Raw genomic sequence first — 20,841 nt, 5'->3', positions numbered from 1 at the left:
AGCCTAGCAATGATGCCTTGATCTTGGATGGAAGGATGCATATTTTCATGTAGTATTGATTATGTGTCATATGTGAGCCTTTGAGATTAATCCAAGTGTGTGTGTGTGTGTGTGTGTGTGTGTGTGTGTGTGTGTGTGTGTGTGTGTGTGTGTGTGTGTGTGTGTGTGTGTGTGTGTGTGTGTGTGTGTGTGTGTGTGTGTGTGTGTGTGAACGTTTGGTTTCCTTGCAGTAAATCGTCATAGAAGCGTAGGGGCCAAGCAACGATGCCTTGATCTTGGATGGAGGGATGCATATTTCCCTGTGGTATTGATTTCTGATTTTCACATAAGCCTTTGTGCTTCATCTCAAAGTTCAGTTCATTGTGATCTTCAGGCCACCCAGAACAGCTCACATATTCCTTATTCTGTTACATCTGTATCTCTGCCAGCAGCCAGAGAAAACTCAGATTTGAATCCTCCACGGTGCCTCCGGCCTGGCCGGTTGTTTCAACGAACACAAATGGCTGTGATCGGTGGTGGGAAGCCGGGGTGGGGAGCGCTGTCTCCGTCGCTGCGCTAGCAACTCCTACAGGTTTGTCACAGTCTGTTCAGCTGGTAGCAGAACTTTGCGTAGGATAGCGTGTGTGTGTGTGTGTGTGTGTGTGTGTGTGTGTGCTGGTGCGTGCGTGTGTGTGTGTATGTCTGTGAATTTTACATCAAGACACTTTGGAGAGGAAGGTGATCGTTTTGGCTATTATCCTCACTTTGATGATAGTGTTATAACTTCAGGCCAGTATTAGATTGAGATTTAAGGGGTGGGCCTGTAGTTCTTTAAGTGAGGGTACAGTTGGGCAGCAGAGAATACATGCATCTTGGAAAATTCTTTTTTATAAGCATATTTTATTATCAAAAGAAGGAATTTTAAAAAATCCCAAAAGGGTAGCACATCCACAAAAAGGTCAGAGTTCACCTACAGCTGAAATCTCAAGTCAATCACCAAGGTCCAATCACTTGTATGCAAGAACACAGGCAATTACAGGTCATTTGAAGCATATATCATAAAGTAACAAAGTAACACCCATCCAATAAACAGGGCAGGGGCATCAAAGATAGTCTTAACCCAAAAAGCATTTTAAGCTATAATCGTCATTAAGTCCAGTGTTGAGTGTGTATATCCACTGCATTTCTCTCTGGGCCAGTTTCTTTAGAATATCACTCCCTCTGATAGCCATCACAATTTTCTCAATCCCACAGAATTTTAATGAAGAGGGTGAACCATGATTTGCCTCAGCATAATGTTTTGCAATTGCATAGTCCATATTTTATTATATTTATTAATACAAAATAAAAATCACCAAATAGTATATTATCATATAATCATTAGCATTATTAAATATAATCACGTGCATGTGTAGTTAGGTATGTGTATGTGTATGGTATTATGCATGTTTTAGAGCAAACATGCCTTTAGCAGACCACTAGAGGGAGGTGTCTCATTCTATTACATGTTGGCAGTCTAGTCTCTCAAGACATTTTCCATTGAATGGGCATCTGTTAAAAAAGAATGAGTGTCTGGTCATGAAAATGATGTGAAGGTATTGTACACAGTTGTGACTGAGATCCCTATACGTTCTGCCCTGACCTCCTCCTGAACCTATTTCATCATAGTGTGGAGGAGAGTGCACTATGTGAGCGAGTAGCACTTCTATTTATTGTACCATAGAGAGAGAGAGAGAGAGAGAGAGAGAGAGACTCAGCCCTGGAGGAGATATCACCATAGTTTTCCATATTTCGCCACTGTGATTTATGAGCTCTACAGGGAGCCTGAGCGAGACCTGCACAGCACTGTGTGCACACATGCATGTCTGTAGTCTACCTTCTTCTCCTCCATTCAGCCTTTCTCTATACCCTCTGACCTAGACCAGAATGGGAGGGAGACCAGATGAACCAACATGCTGAAGAAAGTGCAAGTCATCCTAAATGAGCTTTAGAATTGTCTTTTTTTTTATTGATGTCCTTTGTTTCATCAGAATAACAGGGAGTAAAAGAAGTGACATACAGTGCAGGATAGATTTTTGTCTAACTTGGAAGCACATTTAAAAAACAGGAATGGAAAGTTTACTTAAAATTCACTTGACTCTAAAATTGAACTTAAGAACATATCCTGAAGTCAAATTGACTACATGTAACAGCATTGCAATCCAGAAAATGTCTGGGGAAAAAAGCGCAATATTTTAGGATGGAACAATATTGTGGAGAATATACTACGTTGTATACTAAATGTACTTTAAAATGCAATACTCCTGAGATTGTCTTAGTGTTCTCATGTTCATTGTATTTTCTTATGGTTAAGCAGGGTTGAAACAACTCGTGAAAATAATTGCAAATACAATTTATCCTTGTGCTGAGGTGAACAATGCTCCTTTCAAGAGATTACCGCCCTTCCAGCCAACACTGCTGATGCATATATGGACTTGACTGATTGCATAATCTCTCTCCTATGACACATAAATACAGATTCATGAAAACACTGCTGACATACTACTGATTTGTGGGGAGCGCCACGGTAAAAGAAACACAAAACTGACTAAAGAACATTTAAAACACAGATGACAAGTATTTATAATTTGTAGGCTGTACTGTACTGTACCCCTCATCAAAAGACATACAGAAAGAGCTGCAAAGAACACAGATGACATGCACTGATTTGTGGTGGTCCATTCGGTAATAACTCCGCTCTTAAACACAAGCGTATAACGGTTAAAAATAGCGCTGACGTGCGGCGCTGATGTGTGGGCTGTGGATGTGAATGAGCGCTGCAGATGACGTGGCTCAGACCAGTGGGACATTACAGTAACTATGGCAGCAGGAATACCGGTCCATCAGTGCAAAAATAGGAGATCAGACAATTGTAAAAGTGTCTGTAAAGGACCCATATGTGTCAAGTATAGGCGAATACAAAAGCTTGGGCCAGTAGTAGAAAGAACCGTAGATAGATTTAAGGCCAACTTTTAGGTCAAACCTGCTGTATAAAACTGATCTGTGGCTGATATTGTGTCGTCAGAAACAAAATAAGCACACAAACACACACACACACACACACACACACACACACACACACACACACACACACACACACACACACACACACACACACACACACACACACACACACACACACACACACACACACACACACAAAGGGATAACTACCTGTACATTCCTATCCATCCATGTACTTTTGGATCAGGTAAACCAATCTTACACTATGCTGACAACTTGCCATGGGTATTGCACATGGTCAGAAACGTGCTGTAAAATGATTGATGTTGTATTGCGCAAATGGGTATAAAGATTAATTAATTAGTTGTCCTCCAAAACCTGGACTGTATGTATGTATGCATGTATGCGTGTGTGTGTGTGTGTGTGTTATGTGTGTGCGTGTGTGTACAGTATGTATGAGTACAGTATATGTATGCATGTATGCTTACAAATAGACCCTGATCTTACATTCTACAATAAGGAGCAGCTGGACGAGTCGCGTGATCCCAAAACCTTACCACTTGTGCAAGGACGCGCTGTGATTGGCCAGTACGCTTGTGCAAGGACGCGCTGTGAATGGCCAGTACGCTTGTGCAAGGACGCGCTGTGATTGGCCAGTAGCCAGTTGTGTTGGGGCAAACGCTCTCGCCAAAACATGATTTACGATTCTGTGCCTAACGGTACATAACTCGAACTGCGCTGAGTCGGCTAAAGCGAACTTCGCAACGGTCGGCACGGCAACTCGCTCGCTTTAGCTCACTCGATGGTGCCTCTCGTGGCTCAAGTTCACTTGAGACGGCGCGCCTCCATCGCGGTCAAAAACAAGACAAGCCTAGTATTGTCTGAGTCTCACAGCAATGGCTTTGATATTACTTTATACACAGACAGTCATGCACACACGGACACAAACACATTTAAAGCACACACACATGGGTCCATGCATCCACACACACACACACACACACACACACACACACACACACACACACACACACACACACACACACACACACACACACACACACACACACACACACACATGCATGCATACATCCAAACAGACATCCAAACAGACATACTTCTACTGAACGGCACAGTAGGTGATCAGCACTCACACACTACAAGTTATCCTGCAGCCAGTTGATGTAGCCCATAAGTGCCCTCCTCCCCACATCAAAGTACGTCGGCCAGAAAGAGAAGTTAAGGCATCCGTGGAACGCGTCATCATAATGGTCGATGGTAACTGTGACACCGGCATCCTGTAAACGCCTGCCGTACATCAGACCGTCGTCCCTCAAAACATCACACTCGCAAGTCAAAATGTACGCCCGCGGGCATTTTCCCAGAATCGCCGGCTTGGCCAGCAGTGGCATCGCCCGCACATCCAACAGCCCCGGTACTTCCTTCACGACCGCATGCCCCATCTCCACAACGACGGGCTTGTAGTTCTTCCTGTGTTTCGGAGGCAGGAGGACGGTCCAGTCCACCCACGCACGCATCTCAGGGGTGATGGCGGACTGCTGCAGGGAGCTGTGGTTGTTGGCCATCAGGACGGGATGCAGAGCAGGATCGGCGCCCAGGTACTGGAGCCAGTACTGGACCATGGTTGACCGCAAAAGGATGGGCACAGCATGGTTCTGCTGGTAGGACGGAGTGTGGAAGTCCAGAGCCTGCAGCACGGGGTAGATCAATGCCTGGACGCTGAACTTGACACTCACACTGTCATCTGTTGAGATCTGAGGAGGAGTCGGATCGGTGATTAGCCTGTGCATCGGCTTGTGTACGTGCATGTGCATCTATTTATGCCTACTTGCATGGTGTGTGTGTGTGTGTGTGTGTGTGTGTGTGTGTGTGTGTGTGTGTGTGTGTGTGTGTGTGTCTGTGTGTGTGTGTGTCTGTGTGTGTGTGTGTACAGTACGTGTGTCTGTGGATATAAATGTGTTAGTGTTAGTGTTGTACACAAACACAGCAAGATGATGTGTAAAACTTTGCACAAGGCTCTTGGCAAAAACAACGTGCTTGTTGCAACTGCCATCATTACTATTATATACGGTTGATATTCTTGAGGGCATTTTGTCTCACTGTCACAGTGTGACACGAAAGGCAGGGTAGAAGGGGGGGGCTATGGTGGTCAAGAGCCAGATTGAACCCCACTATAACAAATGGTAAGCAAACTAACTTGCTTAGCCAAAAGGAAACGCTAGGATAGGCTTAAGGACACATGTTTAGTTGGGATTTTAACGATTCCGGTTCCTTAACGATTCCCTCTTAAAGGTCCGATTCCTTAACGGTTCCCTTCAACGTTTCCTATAGGGGGTTCCAAATGGACCCTTACAGGTCTGTAACTCTGAGAGTGCACAAATGGAACCAAATGGACCCGTTCCATTTGTACACTCGGTGCGACCGGTTTCCGGAAACGGTTCCAAATGTGATGGAACCGATTCCGGTTCCTCAATGTTGGATCTGGTTCCCCCTAGTTTCAGGGCGTGCGCTTGTACAGTATGTAGGCCTACCTCCTGTGCAATGGCAGCAGCCAGGTTCCCCCCGGCACTGTCCCCTGACACGGCCACCCGCTGGGGGTCCACTGAGTAACGAGCCAAAATCTCCGGGGACAGGAAGTGTTTGGCTGCAGAGAGGCAGTCTAGGTACTGTGTGGGGAACTGGACCGCTGGATACAGACGATACCTAAACACACACAGATGCACATACGAAAATGCACATTACAGGCACTGTGCGCGCAAAAAATAACTTATTTCCAGTTACGCTGTCTGTAAATTAAGCTGTACAGCAGATGAGTTGTATATGACACACTTACTCAACAGAGACCACCACGGCATTTAGCTGATCTGACATTAGCAGAGTTATCGAGTCATACGCCCCCTTCTCTATGACAGACAAAGAGAGAGAGAGAGAGAGAGAAAGAAGGGTGAAGTGTCAACGAGAGCGAGAGAGGGAGACAAAGAGGGATAAAAGAGAATGGAAGGAAAAAGAGAAAGAGGGAATGAGAGAGGGAAAAGGGGAAAAGTTGTTAAAAAAGTAGGGAATGAGAGGGCAATTGAATGGAGGGATGGAAAGGGAGATATTGGGAGTTATAAAAATAAGTTGTATTGTGTTACGTTACATTGCACAATTCTAAAAAATAGTAAATTACAAGCTCACAACGCGTCGCATCGCGATGCATTGTGAGCTTGTAGATCGACTATTCTCACTATTTCTCATACTCACTAGCACTGCCCAGGGCCCATCCTCCTCCATGGAGAAACAGCACTGCCCTCCTCAGTTGGCCCTCACCTCCCAGGGGGGGCTCGTAAATGCGCACCGGCACGCTGTCGAATGCAGTGTCGGTGACCCTCACATCCGCCCCCACACTGGGAAATACGGAGGGAATCTGCTGGCCCACCAGCATATTTCCCAGTCCCTCAAAGCCTTCTAAAGAAGTTTTGACCAGATGGATGTGATGGCCAAAACCCAGCCACTGTAACACAAGAGACTAGCGAGGGAGAGAGAGAGAGAGAATCAATATATGCCGTATATATTGAATGTGCAGCAAGACATGTAATTATGTACAGTACTGTATACTACTGTAGGCCTTGTGCCATCCATTTGTGCTTTATGTGAGGTCCTTTATGTGTACCATGTCTAAGCGTGAGCTACTCTGTGTTGTCATGTGTTGTCAAGACGTTATACATTTAACTCTCAAAATGGAGAATGACAGGGTTCATAATACGATAACTTCATATACGAAAGACTGCAAAAGGAGTAATGGAGCAAGGGGTGGGATGACTCCAAATGTTTAGTTAATTATTTACATTGCAGTTATGCTGGTAGCGAGTGAGTTGGGAGTGCCAATTAAATGAATACAAACCCAGTTCTGAGACTTTTTTGGGGGGTGAAAGAGTGAAAAGGGCAATTGACTAAAGGTCAGGTGAGGTAAGGTGAGATGAACAAGTGGACATTTAAACAAAAAACATAGTATGTTAGTACATCATCCTACATTGGCGAGGGTCATGTTTGTGTAGCTTTGATGGCTGTATGTATTTATTCTAATGGCCATGTGACAGCCTAGAACACATTTGTGCATATTTCAGTATGTTCAGTGTTTCAACACTGTTACACATGCACAGAGTTAATCCCAGTCAAACACTGGCAGTTCTTGCAGATATTGTAGAATGTCTTAAGGGGTAGAATGGAGAGGTTCTTTTTTTAAATGTAAATATGTTCAACATACAACTGTGCCTTAGGGTACCGCGTGGATCAGCCAGTTAGTAAGTAAGTAGTCTTGGTTCCCGAGCCATGTAGCCCATATAGGTATTGAATGTACATTTGAGGTGACAGAGCTTTTTCTAGAGGTAACAAAGCTCAGGAGGCAGGTCCTGGAGCCGAGCTCCAGCCAGCTCCGGCATTAATCAAGCCCTGACTATAACGATAACAATAACTATAACTATATCGTTCACCATTGTCTTTCCAAGTCGGCCATCCCACCATTGACTCAAAATTGCATTTGAAAACAAAACAACAGACGCCAGAGATTTAACGTTGTGGTGTCCTCTTGAGTTGAGTTGTTGTGTCTTTATAGTTGTAGTTGTAGTAGTTATGCTTGGTGTCAACGGCCCTTAAGGTGGAATTAAGAATTCAGAATCTCAACAGAAGACGCTGGTGTCTAAAAAGCATATTGTCAGGAAAGAGGTGAAAGTGAAATGGGACACTGGGCCAGTGTGGGTGGTGCATCAAGGCCACCTTGGCTTCAGAGCATTTATTAAAGGGCACAGGGCCAAAACGAGTGGCCCCGGTGGCTATGGCCTTCTGAGGTGCTGCTTAAAATCTTGCTTCATCTGCGGGGTGACGGATGCTGCTGACACATTTCGCCACCAATTTCAGCATTTTATTTCAGCATTCCCCCCAGACATTATTTCGGCACCATTACTTGCAAAGTTGCAATATTCATGTCTTTTTTTCTTTTTGGTCATTATGATTTCTTGGCTGAGAATTGCAGATGGAGACACAAAATAACAGTCTCGCCCAGTAACCTCCGTCCTTCAGGACTACTGTTGCATCAGTGTGTTTCTTTCTGTGTTTCGTAGTGTCTCACTCTGTAGCAGTCAGTTCGCTGTCCCACAGCTATAGTGTCAACACAGGCCACTAGCGGACACAGCTGTAAGGTGGTCTGTGGCATAATGAGGCCACAGACCACCTTACCGCCAGCCAGACAACCGCTCAGTAAGCTTAGCCCCCGGCCCAGCCAACCAAAACCACTCGCCACTGTCAATGAGCCATTCACCCTGGTAGTCATCCAGTAAAGCCTGATGTATACTTTGTCATAAGATGCTTCCATGTGCCAACAGTGTACAACTGGTTGAGGGAACTATGGTTTGGTAACAGATTGTTGCTGTTGTTGGCTTTCACCCATAGAACTATGTGCAACATGCACAGCCAGGGTGAAGGCCAGGAGATGGACAAATGAGTGCAAGGTTCAGTGTCTGCAATGCACACACAAGCACACAAAGAGACAGCAAGAGAGAAAAAAAAGTACTGTCTGCTCTAGAAGATGCCTCTGCCAAGATTAGCACCATGACAAGTTGACAACCCGCTAAATGAATTGAGTTCATTAAGTGTGTACTGCTGCTCACCCGGCCATAGCTAAAGTGCCTTAACTGATATGGGCATGATAAGAATATGGTCCCCCTAGAACAGCACTAAATGCGCTTTGCCTGAAGCTACAAGTGCAGATGTCAATAACAAAGTTAACTGAGCAAGTCTTGGTGGTCCGGATGTGATTTTCACTGCTCCGCATGTTATGCAGCTTGCAAACTGTGGAAAATACACTGGGTCAAATAAAGCTCCATTGTGCTCCACTGAGATTATTCATTAGCCGCTGTGGTTCAATTACAAAGAATGTTAGCAGACCCTATCCCCTGTTAGCATTAACAGAGAGGGTGTTAGCCTCCTATGCAATCTCCCTAGGCATAGGCTACAGTAGGTAGGTCAAGGTTCAGGTTTTTGATAGCAAGGTGGGAAACTGTGTATACTAGAGCGTGTATGTATTTTATGCCATGATCTCTTAATTATGGGGGCGGCCATAGCTGAGTGGTTAGCGAGCCCGCCTGGTCAGCCAGCGTCTGAGACCCTAGTTGTCGCAGGTTCGATTCCAGGACAGACCAGCAAGACTCTTAACCCCTAATTGCTCCCCAAGCAGCCAGACTGGCTGCTCACTGCTCCTATAGTGATTATAGGATGGGTAAAATGCAGAGGATGAATTTCACGTGTGCATATATACATAACATATATACATACAGTGACCAAAAACACCCCAAGGAGTGTGGACTATATTATTGTTATTATTTTACAGATGTTGTCTGGTATCTATCTTCTATTGATTGATTGGTTGATTGGTTGAATACTTTATTTAGAAGTTTGCAGAAAAAAGAACATGAAAGTACAGTTCAAATACAAGGTCAACTAAATAGGATAATAATAATAAAAAATAAAAAAAAGCCTATGGCTTGTTTCAATTGGGGTCCTTTCCTTTGTACTCAATTCATAGTATTTATATTCATTCATAGTCAAATATATATTTCTTATTTTATCAGGGAATAAATGACATGAATTCCAGCCTTGTCAATTCTGTGTTGGACAAGAGTTGGCATATTATGCCTTGTGTTGTCTTCCTCTTCCTCTTCCTCATTTCTATGATTGCACTTTCACTAACAATGGCACTTAACTTAAACCATGACTGGGATGTTTGAGTTGTAGCCCACCTTTACGTTGCTTCTCACACACTTTAACAATGTAATTATGCAGTAGTTCATTACAGCATGTCATTATTTGCTTTAAATGTATCTTAAGAGTCGGGCAGGACCGCCGGTTGTATCAAGTGGGTGATAATAACACGTTAGTTAACAGCTCGTCTGCAGTAATGCTCACCTGCTGCGTACATCTGGTTCACACGCACGCACGCACGCACGCACGCACGCACGCACACACACACACACACACACACACACACACACACACACACACACACACACACACACACACACACACACACACACACACACACACACACACACACACACACACACACACACACACACACTAATCACTAATTAATACGTTTAATGCCAACAGATTCTTCAAGCCTTACCGCGTGCGTAAATGTGCGGAATCCGGCATCCAGCAGCATCAACTTCCATGGTTCCTGGATGGCATCAGGTATCGGACGGTAAATGTAATAGGCGAGAGCCACTGTCAACAACAGTGTGACAAGGATTGACTGCAACTTCATCTTCTAAAAGTCATCAGCATTGATCTCTATATCTCTGAGTCATGGACACACACAGATGCACTGTCTGAGGATGATGATCGCAGAGTGACAGCGCTGGTTATGCACCGTTGACAGTCAGATGGAGCGGGGAGGCAGTGGGGACAACTGCGGAGCGCAGGGGATCTTGGGAAGTGTAGTTTGTGCAGTGGTGGAAAAAGTACTCGAATTCTTTACTTAAGTAAAAGTACCAATACTGCAATATAGAAATACTCTGTTACAAGTAAAAGTATTGGCATCAAAATGTACTTAAAGTACCAAAATTAAAAGCACTAAATATTTGAAAATAGCAGATCTACAAGCTCACAACGCGTCGACGCGTTGTGCGCTTGTAGATGGCTATTTTAAAATAGCCTAGGTATAAAATATGGCTAAAGTGGTTAATGTATGTTTTATAATATAATAATTTATATCTGTAACTACCAGAGTGATCATTTGATTTCTTTTTTTTTTTCTTATTTCATATAATTATTTATGCCCATTATCCATGCCCATTTTGTTGAATCGCTTTATTTGAAGTAGTATTTTGTACCGGAAACTGTAAGTTAAATGCCTGGAACTCCTTATAATAGAGGCTGAGACACGGAAACGTTAGTGGTTGCACTTCCTCCCTAGAGGTGAGACAGGGGGAGAGTGTGAGACAGGTATGTGTTTGTCCTGGATCTTTAATGCCTGAAGAATCGCATGTTGAACATTATATGGGTTTGAACGTTAATGAAATGATTTGTATTGCAGTTGTGTTGCTGTCGTGAGTCTGTCGTGGGCACAAGGACTCATTCCCTTCTTACAAGTCTATATGCAGCCAGCAAGGTGTGTTTGTTTGTATTTGCTGTAGTTTGTTATGTGTTTGTTTATTTGTACAATGTTTACGTCATGTTTCTGTTGTTAATGCAAGTGTTTGTTTGTTTATGCTTTGTTTTATGTAGTTCGACGTTGGTGTTATTAGAGCCGCAAGAGTGCTTTAATAAACCATCAGTATGCAGAACCACTGTGTCGTTCATGACTACTGGAGGGAGTGACAATATCTGGCAAAGTAACTAAAGTGTTCAAATAAATTTAGTGGGGGTAAAACCGTAAAAGTAGCCTACAATATTTGCCTCTGAGATGTAGTGGAGTAAAAGTATTCGAAATTGGAAATACTCAAGTAAAGTAGGCTACAAATACCTCAAAACTGTACTTAGTTACTTTCCACCACTGAGTTTGTGACAGCCGTAGTCAGTCAATGGGTGTAATGCTCAGGCGTGACCACCGAGAGGAACTATAAGTCTATAGATCGCGAGGTATCTCTCCCTGTCGATCTGTCTGATTATATAATGACTCGTTTCATCCTACAAATTGAATCTGTACTGAACTAGCCTCGACCTTCAGGCTTTTATTGTTTAGTTTTGCTAAAAAATAAAGTACTGAACTGACAAAATCAAAATGACCCCCGGTTTTGCTGATTAACTTATAGTGACTGAATCTGAAATTTGAACTTGTTGTGATTTGGCACTTTAATACAATTTAATTTGACTATTATTATTACTGTTATATCACTACAGTGATTCCCCTCTCCGCTGCTTGTCTTTCTGCTGTTTTGTGGGCTCTGTAGGCTAGCCAGGAAAATCACCTAAGCCCTATTTTATTTTTCGGCTGTTGAATTATTATTCTTGACAATTATTGACAGATGTTGACACATCTTCTCTTGTGGCCGTCCATCCCTGGCACTAAACCTTTTCAAATGAGGGCCCGAAGATTGTTTTCTTCTTCTTCCCAACAATTTGCTTGTTGGTTTTCCTTAAGTGACAAATTCAATAAAAGACGTTTTTGAACTAAATGTCTATGTGTGTTTCAGTGGAGTTCACTGATGTGTTTGTTGTTTGATCTGGGAGATATTAGGAGTTAGGACCAAAATGGAAACAAGGCCTCAGGGCTTTTTGTGTAATCCTTTTAGCACCATTGTAATCGTACCACTGTACTTTTTGCAAAATGTTAAAGTATTCAATCAAATCACTCAATCAAGGAACTGCCTTTTCTAGGTGCACATTACTGCCCTCTTGAGGCGTGTGTCGGAATAGGTTGGAAGTCAGCGCGATGACGTTTCGCCTGCTGCGACGACGACGTGCGACTGCCATGCAGCGTTGCCATGTCCGCTTATTATAAGCGACTTTGGGATTATTTTTCTGTGAAGTTGCTTGTAAATATTGGTAGTTGCAGGTTGCATTTTCTTTTAGCTTAATTGTTTAGCGTAGTTGCTTATTTGGGCTTGCTAAACAATTTTGACATTATTTAAACCAGTGGTTCTCAAATATGTTCATGTCATGCAGGGTTGCATTGCTCATGGGACAGCTTTGCACGCCTTGCAGGAACCTATTTGACCAGGAGCACGCGCAGGCAACCGTCATGGACCCCCACATTAATATGGATTAGTAACCACCATCTGAAAATGTTCTGCGCCAGGGAGCCCCATACCAGATTTGTCTTCCAAATATTCCACTTTTTTGTTGCAAAAACAAAACGTTTCACGCAGATTTGCCCCACGCGGAGGAACTTAATGCCAAACTTTTAACATTGCTTATTATAGTGCCACCAGGAGACCGATTTTTGCAAAACATTTAAAAAAAAAATATTACTCCTTCCTGAATCCCGGAGTCTTACAAATTTTGTCCAAACATCACGCAAATCGGTTCACATTATTTCTATAGTCAATTGATCAAGACGGATCAGTGAAATTGTTCATATTCCATCCTGATTGGCGAACTCCGAACATTGCTAGCCCATAATAACCCGAGTGAGTCTGAGACCTGTGTCCGAGGAGCACCTTTTTTTCCATAGGCCTGGTTACTTATTTCTCTCTCAAAATCTGGCAACACTGGCTGCTGTTGTGACCATAGACTGTGACTGACGGTCTGTCTGCGCGAGTGAGTGCGTGTTACTCCTATCAAGAAAGACCCCCAAAGTTTATCTTTAGAGCATAGATTTGGGTGTGTCTGTTACCTTTATCTGACCAATGAAGGCTATTTCAAGTCGCAGCAAAGCACCCGGGTAGACAAGGACGAAGTGTCCGACTGTAAGGAAACAGAAGTCTAAATAAGCGCTTCCTTCCTAGTTCTTTTTTTGGAGGGGTATGTGAAGCCATATAGTGCTAAAGAAGAGTGTCAAATGAAGATACCCAGGAGGTAAATAAAAGCCTAGAGATTAAGGCTACCCTGGAGGAAGCTGCAAGTCAATCTCCTGACCCCGACATTACATTAGAGCAGGGGTCTTCAACAGGGGGTCCGTGACCCCTAGGGGGTCCTCAGAGTTACTACCGGGGGGGGGGGGGCACCAAATCTTGGTGTGATATGATTTTTTCGTTTTTTACATGAACCACTTAAACCCTAGCATCCCTATTCTGAGGATAACTTTAGCCAAAAATAGCAGATCTACAAGCTCTCAATGCCAGCGCGAGGCGTTGAGAGCTTGTAGATCTGCTATTTTTGGCTAAGTAAAAAGAAATAAAGAAAATCTGAAACACAACTTTATACAATATAGAGTAGGGGGTCCCTACTTTGTCTCTCTCTCAGCTAGGGGGTCCTTGGCTGGGAACGTTAAGACCCCTGCATTAGAGTAAAGAAACACCAGGCTTTTCCCAACACCTCTAATTAAGCACTTTGGACGGGTCACACTAAAAGCGTCCCGGGAACGCTCCAGAACTCGCCAAATAGCCCAAACAGTTAACTTAATGAGAAAAGACAACTGAGGCTGGATGCTTGACACGCAAACCAAGGGCAGCGAGAGGGGAGCGTTCTCTCTTCCATGGGATGCTGATGCTGCTGTTGTTGTCAGGTCATCAACAGGTAACAGCACCCTCCTGTGGACAACAAGAAAACTGCCCCTCCCCAACACAGTCCTCAAACCATTCATTTAACAATTGAACACCCACTGAGGCTTTCATATTGGCTAGAACACAAAGACATTATGCCTTTATAATTTATAAAGACTCTCATAGACTGGAGAGAAGATAAAGAAAAGAAGGTTTGTCTTTATAGCGCCTTTTATCCAAAGCGCTTTACAGTCTGCCTTAGACTCAACCATTAACACACACACACACACACACACACACACACACACACACACACACACACACACACACACACACACACACACACACACACACACACACACACACACACACACACACACACACAAATGTGTAACCATTCCTCCTAAAATACTCCCCAAGGACCTCACTGTTAGCTGTATGAGAAAAGAGGGTGCATGTTCATCAAACACCATCCCTTATAGCCTACAGTATATCAAGGCTAATGTGAGAGTACTTTGAGCAGGAGGACAAGGTCTACGTGAGGTCTAATTTAGAGAACCACATGGTGCTAAGGCCTATTAGCTGCCACTGACTCAAGGGCTATTGATGTCTTGGCCTGTGTTAGTCATCAATAGTGCCTCTTGCAGGAACCCATTAGTGGAGACCACTGCTGGTGAAGGGTGAGTCACTGTAATGCACCTGCCAATGATTCCTCTCTTGTTCACTGCTTTACTGTCTGTCCAACCTTGAACGCATGTCACTTACTCTTACTGTACATACATACAATGTATATGGGTAGTTCACTTAACGTGTGCCTTTGTTGTGTCAGTGTTACTTTCTTTTTCTTTTTGTGTGTTTGCTATGCTGTTGCTATCTCTCTGCCCTGTTACTCTTCTGAGTGTTGCCACCTGTTTGCATATTGCCTGGTCCCTTAGTTTACAAGATAAGCTGCATGTTGTCATTCCATAGTTTTTTTTTGGGGGGATATTGTCTCTAGTGGGCAATCAACAGTGCTTATTGGCTCTCAATGAATCTTAGACGATCCACAGCTGAACCCTTGCATTTCAGGGCATACAGAAAAAATCACCAACATTGATAAACAGTGCAGTGTGTAAGCAATCTGCGCCTCACTCACTTTCACTATTCCTGTCTGTAAGTCTTTTTTCCCCCACACTTTATCTTCTGGGATCCCAGACTGGCCTGTCTGTCCCTAGTGGCTCCCTGTGAGAAAGTAAACACACATCAGAGCTGATGAGGACCTGACCCCTTCCACTGGACTGGTTTTCCATAACACAACATACAGGCCAGCAGACCATGTCACTTGCTAAACTGTAGGCCCATTGCTGCTGCAGGCTGCAGCCCATAATAATAATATGGACTGGAATGGAACTCCATGGAAACAGGACAGCGATCACTTTTGTGACTCTTTACCACCCGGGTTGTAGAGTGTGTGTGTGTGTGTGTGTGTGTGTGTGTGTGTGCGTGTGCGTGCGTGCGTGTGTCTTTGCTATTTTCAGCAAAGATATTTTGTGTAGGGGGAAGGAGGAGGGCCAACTACAGACCGGCACTGGGGAACCCCCGTCAATAACGAATAGGGTGGTGAAATCATTGTCAATGTACTGCTGAGTGCATGAGTCGACCACATTAGAATACTATACCACACAGGTAAAGGATCAACAAAAACAATTGATGTGAAGTTCAGGTAGTTGTTGGCATTAGAGCTGTTTTACATTTGTATGAGGGAATGTCCTGTGAGCCCTATAGTGAAAATCCTGTAACTGGAAGGTCACATGTTCAATCCTCATATGGCAGCCATGTGTGCCCTTAAGCAAGGCACTGACCCTGTTCATTAATTGTATGCTGTTTGGGACAAGAGTGTCATCTAAACCCCTACCATGTGAAAGGTGTGTGTGTGTGTGTGTGTGTGTGTGTGTGTGTGTGTGTGTGTGTGTGTGTGTGTGTGTGTGTTGGCCTGGCGTCTCCTCACTGTCTGTGGTATGGAGGCTAGAGAGAGGGCCTCTCCAGTCTCGCTGACTGGAATTACACTTATGGCCATTTAACATGACTAAATGTATGAGGCAGAAATTGAGCTTTTCCATTACTGGCAACCCTGTCTCTCCATGTGTGTGCGTGTGCGGCGTGAATACAGTTGTATTAAGTTGTGTAACCGCCATCTTTAATTCTTCTGCATTAACTTAAATGAACTTAAATGTATTCATTATCTTCACCCATTCAGGTTCCTTCTTTCTGTATTTCCACATTTGCTTGGAAAAATTAATACTCTGCTTTCTCCCTTTCTCCCTGTCTCCCGTCTCCCTTTCTCCCTTTCTCCCTTTCTCTCTGTCTCCCTGCCTGTCTCCCTGTCTGTCTGCCTGCCTGTCTGTCTGTCTGTCTGTCTGTCTGCCTGCCTGCCTGCCTGCCTGCCTGTAAAGACAATCTGTGGTGTAAACTCTTGTCTTGTCTTGACATGTGTTCCAAGTTGTGTTAGTGGTATGAGACTGTAGGGTTTATGTATAAGTTGTGTTAGTGGTATGAGACTGTAGGGTTTATGTATAAGTTGTGTTAGTGGTATGAGACTGTAGGGCTTATGTATAAGTTGTGTTAGTGGTATGAGACTGTAGGGTTTATGTATAAGTTGTGTTAGTGGTATGAGACTGTAGGGTTTATGTATAAGTTGCGTTAGTGGTATGAGACTGTAGGGTTTATGTATAAATTGTGTTAGTGGTATGAGACTGTAGGGTTTATGTATAAGTTGTGTTAGTGGTATGAGACTGTAGGGTTTATGTATAAGTTGACCTAGAGTTTATGCAGACAGATTGGAGTTCATTATAATGGTGGTGAACTCTGATATTCATGTTCTGTACCACAAAGTCAGTAATACTTACTGCCTGGCTGAAAAGATTATGACAGTTTTAGGTCATTTTACAATCCATGATGCACGCTTATAAATAAATGAGGGATTACGAGATGAGTGGAAGAGATGAAGCGGAAAGTCACAAACAATTTTCTGCCAATTGCGGCTGTCAAACGCACGTAGAATTAGTTTTTGGTTCCTCCGCTGGAAACACAGTATTCTTTCTTTTCCATTTTCCAAGGAGAACAGCTGTCTATGAAATAATTTTGTGTGAGATCAAGTGATAACCATTTCAATGTTGCCAAGTTTTATGCTAGCACCACACCCTGGGCCTCTGAGCAAAGAGAGGAGAAACCCCCCAAAAACCACAGCTGTGTCTGGGGAGATCAGTGACGTGGGAGCTGGGATAGAGCCATGATGGAGGGGAGGCGGCCCAGTTAGACTGGGGAGAACCATTTATATACACACTGGCTGGAAAGAAGGGGAGGGCGTATTTTCACTATTGGACGTATGTAGTGTAGTAGTGGTAGTAGTTATTAGTAGACATCAGTTATTTTTTGGTACCCACCTCCACAGTACCAAAAAGACTGGCATAATAATAGTCTTGCATACATTGTGTCAGACTCAATTTTATTTTAGTCTTAAAAACCATGGCCCCATCAATCAAGAGGACACCATGGACCACACTAGCTAGGGAAATTAACAAGATAAACTCTTCCCACGCTCAAAACTTGTCAGCATGGTATCACCTGTCATTCAGTGTGTGTGTGTGTGTGTGTGTGTGTGTGTGTGTGTGTGTGTGTGTGTGTGTGTGTGTGTGTGTGTGTGTGTGTGTCCTCAATAACTTAAGCATTAAGTTGCTTGATCTGTCTTTCAAATTTTGTTTGCACCACTATGTATTTACAATTACAATACATATTATTAATACAGCATTATATAGTGTATTATTATTATATGTTATATATACTATTACTACTAGACCGATGCCCTTTGGGCACCTGCCTACTCGCACACACACGCACACACACGCACGCGCACGCGCACACGCACACGCACACGCACACGCACACACACACACACACACACACACACACACACACACACACACACACACACACACACGGGTGGACACATGCTCATACAGCAAAACAAGTGCGGTGCTCCTCACTACTAAAAAAAGCCCTGACAACATGCATGCAAAATAACAAACTGTCCCATGCAGGAATGCTCAACACATCACTGGGATGAGGTGGGCTGTGGGAATGGAAACTATGGAGTTAGCCCACACATTCTGTCACACCAGGCGGTCAGTAGTGTGATGTAGAGAGAGACCCAGGGCAGTTTGGCATGCTTCAACTAGTCACAGTCACACACTTGTGTCAATTTTTCTTAAATGACAGCAGTTTGTTATGGCTCTCCAGTCTTCACAAAATAGACCCTTTATTCGGCTCATGCATGCTGTGGTCTCTTCGCAGCGGCCCTTTTGACAGGTGAGCACAGCCAAGTGTCATAATGCAATTGTGGTGGATGTGTTTCTTTTAGGTGTTTCAGCATGACGTTTACTGTACAGAAGCTGTCCATGTTGGTACAAAGTAACACCTAAATGAAACATTCCCACAATTAATGTTATTACCTTCAGCTGTGTTTACCTGTCATAATGGCCACTGCGAAAAGGGTACATAGGGCCTTCTGCATGGGACCAGGTCAGGTAGAAAATGTAGCCATTAGTTAAGGCCAGAGCCATATTAAGAGAGAGTTGTGTCATCTCCATTCACTTCAATGGATTTTTTTTGATTTTTTTTTTTTTTTTTTTTACAGTAATTGCAGATCATGAAGTTGTCAATAATTCCCAGAAGTTAGCAGCAAACACTCAGCATAGTAAAGATGTAGCAGAATAGATCGTTTGTGATGCATTTAGCAAGATAAGACATTTAAAGAATCACATTGTATATTATGAAAAATAAGTTGCCTGCTACGAGAGAGAGAGAGAATTCCCAGAACTTCTGAGAACTCTTGAACTATCACATTAGCCATGAGCACCCTCACAGTTTTCTGATGATTGTTTAGCATCATGCCATAACATTGTTAAACCAGCTCAGAGTGACTGTACTGTAGCTCTGGCAGAGGCCTATCTGATTTTGATCTATATGCATGTGAAATTAGGAATGTTCTCCCTACTGTATGTATGTAGCATGTAGGTGTGTTGCATGCTTGTGCAGTGCAGTTCTATGTCCATAGTTGCATGAAACAAGTAAAGACACAAAAAGGTTGGAACTGAAATAAAGATCATTCCAGTGTAATCGTATATTATAACCATTTGTCAAATGTCAATTGAAATTTCACGCTAATGTGTCTGAGCTTTAATCACTTTCCACCTGGCGTCCCTATTTTGGGCATATCATTAATATCATGCGAAAAATGCCCCCAAAATAAAATGATTCTCAAAACATCTTCAGAAATAGCAAAAATAGCTCATCTACCAGCTCACAATGCGTCGCAAGCTTGTAGATCAGCTATTTTCACTATTCATCGTACATTGAAGTATAGGGATTAAATGTTTAACATCTTACCAATGAAGTTCATGTGCGAAAAAATAGCATCAGGCTTGGACCCGTAGTCAATGAAGCAACTAACTATTAACAGATGATGAACGAGAAGAATGGGTGGTGAAAATGAGGTATCATGTCCATGTGCTTCTTTTGTTCATATTTAGGCTACTACCAAGTAGTAGCACACTGTATTAATTCATTGACTGATTGACTGATTTTATTGACAAAATAAGATATAACATAGATGTAAAATCTGTGCACATTTTCACAATTTCTTTCACAGTTTTTTGTAGCTGGTCTGGAAGTTCACAACACATCCAATGAAATGTGTTGTGAGCTTGTAGATCTATTTTACAATAGCCAAAGTATAAAACAGGGCTTAAGTGGTTAATGAATCAGATACATTGTACTCAGAAATCAGAACACTCACAAATAATGTATTTGCTTTCGTTCTGGGTAATTTGAGGACTAGTGTAACATGCTGGAGGGATCTTATGAAGCCATTTAGAGGGTTCTATTGCAAGGCAATCCTGTGCTGCCAAGCCCAGAGTTGAGTCACGATGCTCACACAGCTAACATTACTGTCTGCGAGAGATTTCTTTGAATCTCATCGATTAAACCCGCCCAGGAAAGCCACAAAGTGGAAAACAGTGAATATGATCAGTTACTCTACAACCCAAACAGACCTATTCTGAGCATATTGATACATTGTCATTGAGAGGTGCTTCAAAACAGGTAAGCGTGTTTCAATAGTGTATGTCACCAACTCATGTCTTCCCCCCCCTTTTTTCTATTGTGTAATCCCCTTATATTTGCTCGGGAATCCTTGCTCCAGTGCACCATTCCTTCATTTCACCCCCATTACTTGTACTCCACCACCTCAGGCAATCTGAGTCCAGTTACTGTTGAGGTAAAATTTTCCATGTGGGCTCAAGGGAGTTGGAAGATGGATGTTATGGTCCATACACTACAGCCCACTTCAACATAATACTCCCTACAAACAGCAGAATACATCAGTCACCTCGTTAAGAAAATGCAGCAGGGTGCCCTTACAATGAGAGAGACCAGACTGGCCCATAGCCAAAATGTCACAGGTTTGACTCCAGCAACAGCCACATACTTTGTCATAGTGTCCTTGAGACACAGACACACAGAACCCCTCACTCATTGTAGGTCCCTCTAGGTCAGCTGACTGCCTGGAATGTTAAGTATAAAATCACAGTTAGAACGAGCAAACGGCCTGGCAACCAGCCTGACAGAAGATATCAAGTGTCAAAAGTCAGATAGGGACATAAGTTGGAGGGCCACATGCCTC

The 20,841-nt window shown here is 43.3% G+C and overlaps 1 protein-coding gene across 1 annotated transcript; it reads right to left on the bottom strand.

Moving 5' to 3' along the window:
• Positions 1 to 1,970: 1,970 nt before the first annotated feature.
• Positions 1,971 to 10,390, bottom strand: nceh1a (neutral cholesterol ester hydrolase 1a). The gene is made up of 5 exons (XM_084044305.1): positions 10,163 to 10,390; positions 6,247 to 6,511; positions 5,837 to 5,906; positions 5,535 to 5,706; positions 1,971 to 4,757 (listed from the first exon to the last, which is right to left on the bottom strand). Exons 1-5 carry the CDS (start codon positions 10,301 to 10,303, stop codon positions 4,140 to 4,142), a joined length of 1,266 nt encoding a protein of 421 aa, XP_083900431.1. The 5' UTR covers positions 10,304 to 10,390; the 3' UTR covers positions 1,971 to 4,139.
• Between the last annotated feature and the right edge of the window lie 10,451 nt (positions 10,391 to 20,841).

The sequence above is a fragment of the Gymnoscopelus microlampas genome (assembly GCF_963454915.1).
Source record: "Gymnoscopelus microlampas genome assembly, chromosome: 20".
NCBI lineage: Eukaryota > Metazoa > Chordata > Actinopteri > Myctophiformes > Myctophidae > Gymnoscopelus > Gymnoscopelus microlampas.
Note: the sequence above shows the minus strand (reverse complement) of the source record. Positions and strands in the feature narration are given on the sequence as shown.